This window comes from Mytilus californianus, unplaced genomic scaffold (assembly GCF_021869535.1).
Source record: "Mytilus californianus isolate M0D057914Y unplaced genomic scaffold, xbMytCali1.0.p SCAF_7, whole genome shotgun sequence".
Taxonomy (NCBI): Eukaryota; Metazoa; Mollusca; class Bivalvia; order Mytilida; family Mytilidae; genus Mytilus; species Mytilus californianus.
This window is the reverse complement of record NW_026262723.1, coordinates 15,643,053-15,656,222: the sequence shown is the minus strand read 5'-3', so window position 1 is coordinate 15,656,222 and position 13,170 is coordinate 15,643,053. Positions and strand designations below refer to the sequence as shown.

The window sequence follows — 13,170 nt, the reverse complement described above, 5'->3', positions numbered from 1 at the left end:
CATAGATTTGAACGTTGTTTTCAATTTAGACTTGTTTATATTTTTTCGTTTGGGCTTGTATTATATATGCCTTCGGGTTTATATGATCCGTTCATCCTATTTTGACTCTTCAAAATTCAAGAGTCAATCCCAAATTGAGGTAAATTATATGGCCTTCCAAATACCGTTTCGATTCCTAACATCACTGAAGAGACATTTATTGTCGAAATCCGGATATGGTGTACAAATTTTTGCACCTCATGTTTGCGGTATACCATCTTTTCCGCAAGTTTATTGTTTTCTGTTTGGTATTTAGTTAATAAATTAAGATCCATTTTTACATCTGGTGATCTGTTTATTTGGCAATCGCCATGGCAGTCAGCAGGGTTTAAGAACATCCGTTGTTCGACTTGCTAGTCAAATGCGTTTCGTTAAAATATACTTTTTCACTTTTTTGGTCTTTTAGAAAATGTTGTTTGTGCTGTACTTAGACCACCCTACCAAGAAATTTGTTTTGCATGCACACGTATAAAAATTGCGGTTTTTATCCAACGCAATCATAGGTTTGAACGTTGTTTACAATTTAGACTTGTATATATTTTTTCGTTTGGGCTTGTATTATATATGCCTTCGGGTTTATATGATCCGTTCATCCTATTTAGACTCTTCTAAATTCAAGAGTCAATCCCAAATTGAGGTAAATTATATGGCCTTCCAAATACCGTTTCGATTCCTAACATCACTGAAGAGACATTTATTGTCGAAATCCAGATATGGTGTACAAATTTTTGCACCTCATGTTTGCGGTATACAATCTTTTCCGCAAGTTTATTGTTTTCTGTTTGGTATTTGGTTAATAAATTAAGATCCATTTTTACATCTGGTGATCTGTTTATTTGGCAATCAAATATACAAGTCTAAATTGAAAGTAAACGGAGCACCAGATATTACAAAATGGATCTTATTATTAATTTGTACAGCAAACATGAGGTGCAAAAATCTGTACACCATATCCTGATTTCGACAATTATTGTCTCTTCAGTGAAGTTCGGAATCGAAACAGTATTTGGAAGGCCATATAATTTACCTCAATTTAGGATAGACTCTTGAATTTTGAAAGAGTCGAAATAGGATGAACGGATCATATAAACCCGAAGGAAAATATAATACAAGCCCAAACGAAAAAATATAAACAAGTCTAAATTTAAAACAACGTTCAAACCTATGATTGCGTTGGATTATAACCGCAACTTTTATACGTGTGCATGCAGAAGAAATTTCTTGGTAGAGGGGTCTAAATACAGCACAAACAACATATTCCAAAAGACCATAAAAGTGAAAAAGTATATTTTAACAAAACATATATATATACAAGTCTGAATTGAAAGCAACGTTCAAACCTATGATCGCGTTGGATAAAAACCGCAAATTTTATACATGTGCATGTAAAACAAATTTCTTAGTAGAGGGGTCTAAATACAGCTCAAACAACATTTTCCAAAAGACCAAAAAAGTGAAAAGTATATTTTAACAAATCGCATTTGACTAACAGGTCGAACAACTGATGTTCTTAAACCCTGCTGACTGCCATTGACAATTGACGATTACCAAATAAATTGATCACGAGATATAACATGGATCTTAATTATTAATGTAATACCAAACAGAAAACAATAAACTTGCGGAGAAGATGGTATACCGCAAACATGAGGTGCAAAAATTTGTACACCATATCCGGATTTCGACAATTAATGTATATTCAGTGATGTTAGGGATCGAAACGGTATTTGGAAGGCCATATAATTTACCTCAATTTAGGATAGACTCTTGAATTTTAAAGAGTCGAAATAGGATGAACGGATCATATAAACCGTAAGGAAAATATAATACAAGCCCAAACGAAAAAATATAAACAAATCTAAATTGAAAAAAACGTTCAAACCTATGATTGCGTTGGATAAAAACTGCAATTGTTATACCTGTGCATGTAAAACAAATTTTTTGGTAGAGGGGTCCAAATACAGCACAAACAACATTTTCCAAAAGACCAAAACAGTGAAAATATAAAAAAAGAAGATGTGGTATGACTGCCAATGAGACAACTCTCCACAAGAGACAAAATGACACAGAAATTAACAACTATAGGTCACCGTACGGCCTTCAACAATTAGCAAAGCCCATACCGCACAGTCAGCTATAAAAGGCACCGAAATGACAATGTAAAACAATTCAAACGAGAAAACTAACGGCATAATTTTTGTACAAAAAATGAGCGAAAAACAAATATGTAACACATAAACAAACGACAACCATTGAATTACAGGCTTTTGACATGGGACAGGCACATACATATAGAATGTTGCGGGGTTAAACATGTTAGCGGGATCCCAACCCTCCCCAAACCTGGGACAGTGGTGTAACAGTACAAAATAAGAACGAACTATAACAATCAGTTGAAAGAGGCTTAACTCATCAGATGGATAAAATGCAAATACTACAAATGCAAGTGGACGTGTCCGGGTACTTGTACATCCAAACAACAAAAAGACACTAAGTACAGATCTGAGAGTACTTGCAGTTACTGACAGCTAGTTCAAAGCCACTTACAACTAATAAAAAAATCATGCATCTAAGACTAAATTATCAATCCGTACACATCTAACATCCAATGAATTTAGTGTAAAGACATCATAAACAGTCAGAGAAAAACATGACCTTGTGCAATGCCAAGATACAGGTATCGACAGATTGTAGATCTATGAATGTGTATATGTATATAAAAAAAATAATAAGTTTGCTTTTAATTTACTGATAACAAAATCAATATTAGTACCAATAAAAAAAATATTTAATGATCTGATTACAGTGTTGAATTTGTAACCTTTTAGAATAAGTTTATTTAAAAGATCGATAAGTTAACCAGGATCGTTTCTAAATTTCCGGGTACGGTAAACAATATTGCCGTAAAAATGAGGATGTGCAATCCCGTTTGAAATAAGTTTTCTACAGGTACAACCAAACTTCAAAACCAAATCTTTGTATCTGTAGAAGAATTTAGTAAAGGTTTTGAGTAATTTGTGGTAACGAAATCCCTGGTTTTTTAGTGTGGAGTTTCCCGTGTAAAACTGAAATATCTAAATCTAGGAAAGGACAGTTGTTACCGTTTAAATTTGATTTATTTTAAGTAAGTTCCTTTGGGTAAATTTCGGTAGTATATTTAAAAAATTCTTGATTATTTAACGAAAAATTATCATTAAGATAACGGTAAGTGTTGTTGAATTTATCAATTAAATGCAATTAAGACGGGTCTTTACTGAGTTTGGTCATAAACTGTGATTCATAACAGTACAAAAACAAGTCTGCTATTAAAGGGGCGCAATAAATGCCTATAGGAATGCCTACAACCTGTCGATAAACTTTGCTGCTGAATCGTACATAAATATTATCAAGGAGAAAATTAGCAGCTTCAATCATCTCATCACACCTCCAGTAAGTATATCTAGCATATTTACCTTTCTCATTAGAGACGAAGGCTTTAAATGAGTTGCAGCAAATATATTTGCATTCAGATTTACCAAACGACCATTTAATTAAATAGTCAAATTTTTGTTTGATTAGATTATGTGGTAGTGTAGTGTAAAGAGTAGAAAAGTCAAAACTGTCAACAAAAGTATATTTTAACAAATCGCATTTGACTAACAGGTCGAACAACTGATGTTCTTAAACCCTGCTGACTGCCATTGACGATTATCAAATAAATTGATCACGAGATATAACATGGATCTTAATTATTAATTTAATACCAAACAGAAAACAATAAACTAGCGGAGAAGATGGTATGCCGCAAACATATACAATATATATTTTGCATCGAAATTTCAACCCATCGGAAGCCGAGAAGTTTCGTCAATATGCTAATGCCAGTCACACATAAGAGATTTTAAGGTGGGGTTCGATTCCCACTGAAGGCGTATTGAAATTTGTAAAAAATTGAAGATAGGATTTTTGAATTTATCACACTAGTGAACACAAATCAGCAACTGAATATAATTTGGTGAGCTCATTTCAGCGACAGATTTAGAAAACGTTGATACTATGAAAAGAATCAATGGTAAATGAATAGGCTCACGACACGACAATGGTTTAATAAATTGGGATTGACTTTGTAATGGTGTTATTTTATGTATTCTAATCATGAGACGAATATTAAAAGGGAGTTATGTTTGTAATGGTGTTATTATTTGTATTTTCGTTGTCGTTTTTTTTTTCAAATTCGAAACTGTTTACAGACGAAACAATCCTGTTCTTATAGTTGTTTCAATCTTACAATCGCATAAATACAGAGGCTGATTTTAGCTTAACTTTTGCATACATATAGAAAGTAAAAGTAAAATAACTGTAATATAAGGACAGATGATTGAGCCTCCAAAATTAGAATAAAAGTATTGTATTTGTGGTAGCAAAATTGATAGCGTTAATGTTATTTATTTGCTAAACAACTTCTTATTAGAATTTCCTTTGTAAAAGTACGCATGTTCTTTACAGTTATATATTTACTACAGTCAAATATACTGTTACACAAGCCGTTACTTTTTTGAGAAAAAACATATTACATACTACAATATTAAGTATGTAAATTTTTGAATTATGTTGTCCAGCTTTTAAGTATACTCACTACTTACCTTTGCACATTTCAGGATCGTCATCTGAACCATCTTTACAATAGGCGATGTAATTACATAAAGTATATTCAGGAAAACAATGTATCCCGTCGTTACATTTCATTTGGCCTTTTTCGCATTCCAAATCTTAAAACAAACATGCACATTAATGAGATTAATAAGTAAACTAAGTATGTCATTAAGTAATTTTAGGTACATGCAATTGATGTTGCTCCAATTGACCGGATATATATATATATTTGACGTTAAGATACTGTAAATTCAGAAATTATTGTGTGCATCTATTATTGTGATTTTGTAATTTTTGCGATAATGAAAAAAATCCTGTTTAATTCATACTCATAATTTCAAAATGCGAGTTTAAATTATTGCAATTATAACCCTGTTGCATTTTATGCAATAATAAAAACATCGCAATACTTCCTGAATTTACAGTACGTCTGATATTACTTTTCATGAGCATAATGTTATCTTTCTAAAAAAAAGATGCTTCTAGTAGTAGCATGGTAAAACAGTAGAAGACTGCCGTTTGTCTTTTCATAATTTATGTAATATTGTTAAAATCTCTAAGACTATTAAATATACAATATTGAAAGGGAACTAAGATGAAAAACTGGAATACCTTCTTTAAAATCAAAATATGAATTATACATACAAAATGAAACAATCATTTTTTATACATGATTAAGAATAACATATCCCCCTTTTTAGGTAAACATTTAGCATTAATACCTCTACATATATCCTCGTTTTCATCCTCTCCATTGTCACAAGTATTCCAATTATCACAGAATTGCCATCTATAAGCACAGCGAGAACCGTCTGAACATTCTTTACATTCTCCTGTCGGAATTATTTCCGTTGACACACCTGTTAAGATATTATAATTATCAATGACAATTCATCAAAACTTATTACAACGCTTTCATTCCACAAATTTGAAATTCTTAAGTGTTGCAAACTTCAAAGAACGGCTGTTTATTAAGTATATTTACTATTTGCTTGATTTTCATATATGATTAAATATATTTTCTGTTTGTTGTGAAACTGAAATTTAGTCCAAATAATCGATAGTGAAATAACATAATCCTGCTTTCACCGATATGTTACCTGCAACAAGTAACAGTATGATTATTACTTTTGGGCTATGCTTTATGTATGTCTTGATTATCTAAGCAGGCTCCTCTGAGTATATCTAACGATCTAACGTAAAACAACCGATTCCTATGTTTCTGGAAATTTGATAAAAAATAGCTTAACATTTCAATTTCCGGAAAAACTAATGTGTTATACTAGTATATATAGAATCAACTAATTGTAGCAAGTTCAAATAGTTATCAAAGGTACCCGGATTATAATTTAATACGCAAGACAGTGATGCTCAGATCAAAATAGTTATAAAGCCAAACAAGTACAAATTTGAAGAGCATTGAGGACCCAAAATTCCAAAAAGTTGTGCCAAATATGGCTAAGATAATATATGCCTGGGATAAGAAAATCCTTAGTTTTTCGAAAAATTCAAAGTTTTGTAACTCTTTCTTATATATTTGTTTGTATAATCTACTTAATAAATTACTATTAACTTCAATGATTTAATTTAAGTTATTTTCTTCAAATTTACCAAATGATACAGTTTTCACAATCTTATCTAAGTTCTTTAATGGTTGGATTCTTGTTTCGGCCTATTATGTGAGAAGCTAAGTTTGTTAGACCCGTTTTTTTTTAAGTATAGTTTGCTTTTGTCCAGGAATGTTATGGACCGATTCATAAGTGATATAGGAGGTGGCAGCATTAAATCGGAAATCTACGGTAGTGGCCGATTGAATTACTATAAAATTTATTGTTAGATGATCAATGACACAAAAGACGTATACTGTGCATTTAAAACATAAACTTCGAATAGACGATCCGTGCTGCTTGTGAAATGATAGAACACACCGCAATGTTTGAAAGTTTTTCATTGGAAAATAAGCATTCACCAATACAGAAGTTTATTAACCAATACCTTCAAATTTATTATAGATTTTCCATTTAATTGATCGTTCCTGGTGAAGGTAAATCCAGAAAAGCGCTTCGGATGCATAAAATTATTAAATGTGTTGTTTTCAATTTTGTACATCACTGGGTCGATACCTCTGCTGGTGGACTATCAGTCCCCGAGGGTATTATCAGCTCAGTAGTCAGTACTTCGGTACTGACATGATTTATAACAAACCTTTCTAAAATTGTCCGTTTATAAATTTCGAAATTATAATGAAACTAAGGTTTCAACTCCTTCAGGCAATGTTGACCTTAGATGAATTTGGCTATTTGTTTTGAGTATTTTTGTCATATAGCTCTTCAACTGTTTCGGTACTTATAAATCCCTCTGATTTCAAATGTTTGGCTTTGAGCGTTCCAGATGAAGGTAAATCCAGAAAAGCGCTTCGGACGCATACAATTATTAAACGTGTTGTTTTCAATTTTTTAATACGATTCAGGGGGTCAGTCAAACAAGTCATATATAGAAAAGCTGCATAGTACAGATTTTTTCCTGGCTATAATACAGGATTCAAAAGGTGTCATAAATCAATACATATATTACGCTAAACATAAGATTTCAACATGTTTTATGTTAGAGTTGATTTTATTTTTGATATGCTATATTTTTTTTAGTATAAGAATAAGAATAAGAATACTTTAATAATCCAATTATGGACCCTTGCGGGTTTTAAATTTTATACAATGATTATATTGATTTGTGTTATAACAATGAAATAATAAAATAAAATACATCACAATAGAACACTGAACAGTTATTGCATGCACATGGAAGAGAAAGTAATATGGGAGACAATCAATGTATGTAAGGATTATTCCCCTTTAAACAGTATCCAATAGTCTTTGAAGATATGGTGTTTAGAGCTGCATAAAAATAACTGATTAGATATAAGGGTAGTTTTCTCCCATGTACACACAGCAACCAATTACTAGATATTTATGTATATAATCTTTTTTTAAAATTGCAAGAATTGGATAAGCACCTTAGGAATTTGACTTCGGTTTATTAACGCATATATAAGCATTTACATATAAATAGATGAAATATGCATACACATAGATAGAGTAATGTGTATTAAAATTTTGAATTTAAAATATATATAGATAAACTAAAAGAGATTTAGCCATTTACAGAATTTGTGGATCTCAATTCAAAACTCTTGATAAGAAAACTACTTATTTTTTTAAATATATGTTTATCTTCAGTGGTCATTAACCATAAAAATTTTGATTTGCAGTCTAAGTTTAGTATACTAAGTGTAGTATACAAATTATGGACGGTAGAAGTTTGGAATATCCAGAATTGTCAACAATATTATTTTTCTGACAGCGCATTCCAATGTGAGAGAAATTTGAAGGGTTGACAATCTTGGATATGCACCGTTTCGAATGGACTCTATTTTAGCACAGGGCCTTGTGGACCTTTGGAGGAAATACATGTCAAAAAAGCTCTTGTACATTTCTTACTATAGCGACAAATTAGTTGTCAAAAAAAGTACGCCAGAGAAATATTTTGACTTCAAACGCCACATATGAGCTCCTGTGTACAGTAAATGTAGATTCTTTCTGTAAATTGTTTGTGTCCATGAAAAGGGCCGTTTGTGATATTGCCTCAGCAGCAGATGGATTTCAAATATTTGTATCTTTGTAACCCTACTCCACGGACCAGTTCTGACCTCAAAGTTGTGTCATGTTTGTTAACATACGCCAGAAACGTCATTTTAATAGGTGATAACTCGTGTACAAATCGAGAGACTCAAAATCTTTTTTATCGGTGAATAAAAGGATAATGCATCGCACATTATCATGTTTTTCGTGTTATTCGACATTCCTTCCATTAGAGAGACAATTAACGCAAATAGTGCATATTGATCCTGTTGTATACGTCTTCCTACAGTGGTGTTTCTTTTATCAGTCAGCTTACCACGACCCAACACGACTGTCTATGAACATAATGCATTTATAATATGAAAACACCCATTTAAGTGCAATCTCGCATGGATACAGGTATACTTTACCTGTTATTGCAGTCAAAAACATCACAACAAATAAAGTATATTTTTCCATTGCCCTGTAAAAAAATAAGTTTATAAATGATACATCGTAAATAAGTATAGAAACGTAGTATATGTTTGGCTTGTACTGTTTTTCTTATCAAGCATTTGTGATTAATTATATAATCATTTATTTTTATCAACTTTACATACATTAAACGAGTAATAGTGGTACCAGTTGTAATACAACTGATAATGGAATCATTACACTGTTAAACTAAATTTAAAAGATTTCAAATACATGAAATAATAGACCTTTTAAAATAAGAACAGCCATATTTTGTAATATAAATAAGTTTGTTTACGATTTTCTACTACATTGTGGCATATTTTGCGCATGAGCTCATGACATCATAGCTACAAGATTAATGTGAATTGTTCAAAGGATAAACGGGCTGACTATTTAAAAACATTGATCATAATTAGGTAAATTTCATAAATGTTTAATGGTGTAAAATAAAATATCAAAACTAGGAGAAAGGTGTATGATTGAGTTAATCTTTTGAATTTTTGGGTACAGAACTATAATATCACAACTGCAATAAGGTTTCGGTTTTACGAGAAAAATAATACTAAGGATATGGTATCCATCAAGATATGCAGTAATCTTTTTTTTTTTTTTTTTACTTGATGTCTGTTCTTGATTCAATGTTAATTTTTTTTTAAATGAACATATGGATGCAAGTTAACGCAATGATTAATCTTAAAAGTGTTTCACAAGTAAAACTCAAAATAATGTTCAATTTATATAGTCATTTTATAGTTTAAAGATGTTAGATGCTCTGATTTAAAATAACAAGCCCTTAACAAAACTGTTGTACATTGATAGTATATGGACAATGGAACTAAATGACCAGCTTAAAGGTCCGTGTCCTTGGCCAATGAAATGATTACCAACACAAGATTCAATGGTGTTTTTTTTAGACTTGATGACCGTTATTGGTGTCGGTTCTTGATTTAATATTGAAAAATATATTTTTTAAATGAACATATAGCTGCAAATTTACGCATTTTTTAATCTTAAAGTATTTCATAAGTAGAGCTCAAAGCAAATATCCTGAATTTCGCAATAAATGGTTCTCTTCATATTTTTTAATGAATGAATACTTGATTACATGATAACATGAGGCATTAAATATGTTAAAACAACGAAAACATATTAACAACATGACAAATGATAAACAGCAGGGACCAATAAATACAAAACATAATAAGAATAACAAATAACATTAAGTAACAACATGTGATCTGATTTACCTCGCAGATTTTTCAATAATTACACAATTTCCTTTACACGTATCATATACGATAAGTTAAAGAAATAATGTAATTAGGTAGTGGTTGGCCAACAACAATAACTTTTGTCAAAAAACTAAGGCCTAATTGATATATAGGCATGCCTTACTGATAAAAACATTTAACATTGATACATTTGTTTTCTTTCGTAAACTATGAAACAACAACAAGCTTTGTATAAGATTTTCAAAAATGATTGTTTAACCTAATTGTAATAAAATTATGTAAAGAAAATAAGTGTAAGCCTGCCAAATTTTAATTGCAATTGATCGATAAAATCAAATCATTCCAAATATCTGACCACAGTCACAATAAAGAACAGCGAACATCCTTAACATAAACACGTAAGATAAAAATTCATAAAAGAATAAATCACAAAATGCCAATTTTGTCTATAGAAAATACAGAAAATTATCAGTTATCAGAAATTGATGTTACAAATTTTAATTGCTGTGCGCAACATACTGAGCTTATGAAAATATCAGATCATAGCAGTCCAACATTCGAGGGAATGTATTATGTTCGAAGCTTTTGTCTATATTTGACTTCATCTGGAACCCAAAATTAATTTAAAGGAAAGCTAGGAATGCGTATATACTTAAAAGGCTATGTGATTTAAACGCTGTTCTTAATTAGCAATATTGAATAAAAAGTCAATACATGCATGGTATAAATTATGTCAATTGCATATCTAGTAACACCTTTTGATTTACGGTCCATCCGCAGCTAATTTGCCAATAATTAGAAAATGAAGTTGACAATTGTAAATTTGTATCAAGCCTATTGATGATCCTTTCAGCATCCAACTCGATTTTTCTATGATATATGAGTGTGTCTTTGAAATAGAGCAATTTGCCACATCATCATGTGATATTGACTTTATAATAAAAATATTACAACTTGTGAAATTGATATATGATATTTTCTATCAATGTTTTACCCAGATTGATTGGGATTAACTGATGTTTACTTAACGTCCAGTGTCATAACTTTCAAGAATTGTCTGACTTTAAAACTACTAGTAATAAAATATATACTTACACTATTTAGAATAGAAGCTTACATTCGTGAATTAAATATTCAAGTAAATCATAAAATTTAAATGTTAACCACTGATTACTGACATTTCAAATATTGCCGATTATCCTGGTTAGAAACACTCATTTACCTTCATTAAATCATTATCCGCCTTTCTAAATAAAATTTTATATTATCAATGAACTTCCAAATTTTCCATTTCACCTATGATGACCACTCTACACGCTTATTACTTTTACTGACGATTCGGGAAAAAAATAATTACATAGAAATAACCTGAAATTAAAATAAAATCATAATTATAATTATCACCATTGTTTGACTGTTCATTATATGACTGAATTCTAAAATCCGTTGAAATATCATGATCATGTGCATAGTATTTTTAACTGTTTGTTTAATAATCAAGTAGCTCTGTAATAATTTCTATACTTTTAATGATATATTTTGTTAGGATTATGTTTTTTTACCTTCATTTAACATTTGAATTTCAATTGTAGTTTTGATTTGGCTTTGCACCTGTTTTTATTCGAGCGCTACAGATGAGTCATACAAAAGATGAAAAACACAAGTAGTCTACCACATTATAAGCTAAATATCTATGATGAGTTTTTATATCTGGGGTATAATTCTCTGAAAGTGGTCCATTTGTCAATTTAACGGAACTATAGAAATATGACAAACGTTTTTCTTGTCGGTTTATATAGTCGAGTGGTTGATTTTGTCAGATTTGTGTGGACCTCTCCTTTATTCAATTGCCTTTAAAGTTTGGTTTTATGTAATACCATTTTGAGTAGCAGTAATAAATAACAGAGTATTTTTGTGTATACCATTCAAAATGAAAACGTACGTTGGAGTCGTTCCTTTATAGTTGTTCACTGTCTGTCAAACGAGTTTAACATGTAACTACTGTGGACTTATTTGTATTCCTGGGGTAGCCGTTTTCATAGCTTCTATGGGTACAGATACACCACGATTGCATATGATGTATGGTATCCCATACTAAAAAATAATAAAATTAAACGACAATTATCTTTGTATCTTAATAGAATAGTATATGTCACACTGCAGACACTATAAACTGCTCAGAGACTAAAAAGACCATATTTTGTTACTGGTCGAGCACAGATTTTACTTAACAAGACTCGATATAATCTCGACAGTACTAAACTGTACTTAACTGCACTCTGGTCTCGACTTTATCTAATGAGTCTGATTGAGTATTGGACAATCTTGGTATGGTTTGAATATGGTCTCCTCAAATACTCGACCAGTCTCGACTAGTCTTAACTAAGTCTCGACCTGTCTCGACCAGTCTTGACCTTTGTCTCGAATGGTCTGAATCAATCAATATAACTCAATTATATATCAATCTTTCAAAATTCCAGGTTATTTGGTAGTTTGGTTCACTGATGTCAAAATAAATAATTTAATAAATAGGTTAAAAAAGCCAGAATGTTCAGTTCTGATTAAATTCAGATAATCACATTTAATCATTTCTATTACTTTTTCAAATCAGCTTGAATTTTTATAAACTTTGCAGCTATTTCAATTATATATTGATCTAACAGAATGCCAGGTTGTTTGATAGATTGGTGTATTGTTGTCAAATTTAATGTTTTAATTCATAGGTACTAAATCCCCTTTCCCGGAGTGTGACCTGCCGAATAAGACTTATTACCGGGTTTGTACTAACATTAGCAACACGAGGGGTGCCACATGTAGAGCAGGATCTGCTTACCATTCCGGAGCACCTGCGATCACCCCCAGTTTTTTGTGGGGTTCGTGTTGCTCAGTCTTTAGTTTTTTATGTTGTGTTTTGTGTACTATTGTTTGTCTGTTTGTCTTTTTCTTTTTAAGCCATGGCGTTGTCAGTTTATTTTCGACTTATGAGTTTGAATGTCCCTTTGGTATCTTTCGTTCCCCTTTTTCAGATGAAAAGCACACACATGGTCTTAACAACATGCTCTAAGCAGTTTGTAGTGAGAACCTCTAAAATAAAGCATTTATACATTTTCGAAGGTGTAATGAGCGCTCAGAATATATGTTTACCCCTTTTGCTAATCTTTATACTTACATAG

The 13,170-nt window shown here is 31.2% G+C and overlaps 1 protein-coding gene across 17 annotated transcripts in view; it reads right to left on the bottom strand.

Annotated features, from left to right (window-relative positions):
- The window catches only part of LOC127708932 (low-density lipoprotein receptor-related protein 2-like), a 423,265-nt gene extending 412,144 nt beyond the window's left edge, over window positions 1–11,121 (bottom strand). For all 17 annotated transcript variants that reach the window (XM_052214131.1, XM_052214138.1, XM_052214124.1 and 14 more), the window contains exons 1-4: window positions 11,093–11,121; window positions 8,720–8,772; window positions 5,394–5,531; window positions 4,662–4,787 (exon numbers count right to left, since the gene is read on the bottom strand). In XM_052214131.1, the coding sequence (XP_052070091.1) occupies window positions 4,662–4,787; window positions 5,394–5,531; window positions 8,720–8,768 (313 nt within the window). In that variant the 5' untranslated portion in view covers window positions 8,769–8,772; window positions 11,093–11,121. The remainder of the gene's footprint in view (window positions 1–4,661; window positions 4,788–5,393; window positions 5,532–8,719; window positions 8,773–11,092) is intronic.
- Window positions 11,122–13,170: the final 2,049 nt, after the last annotated feature.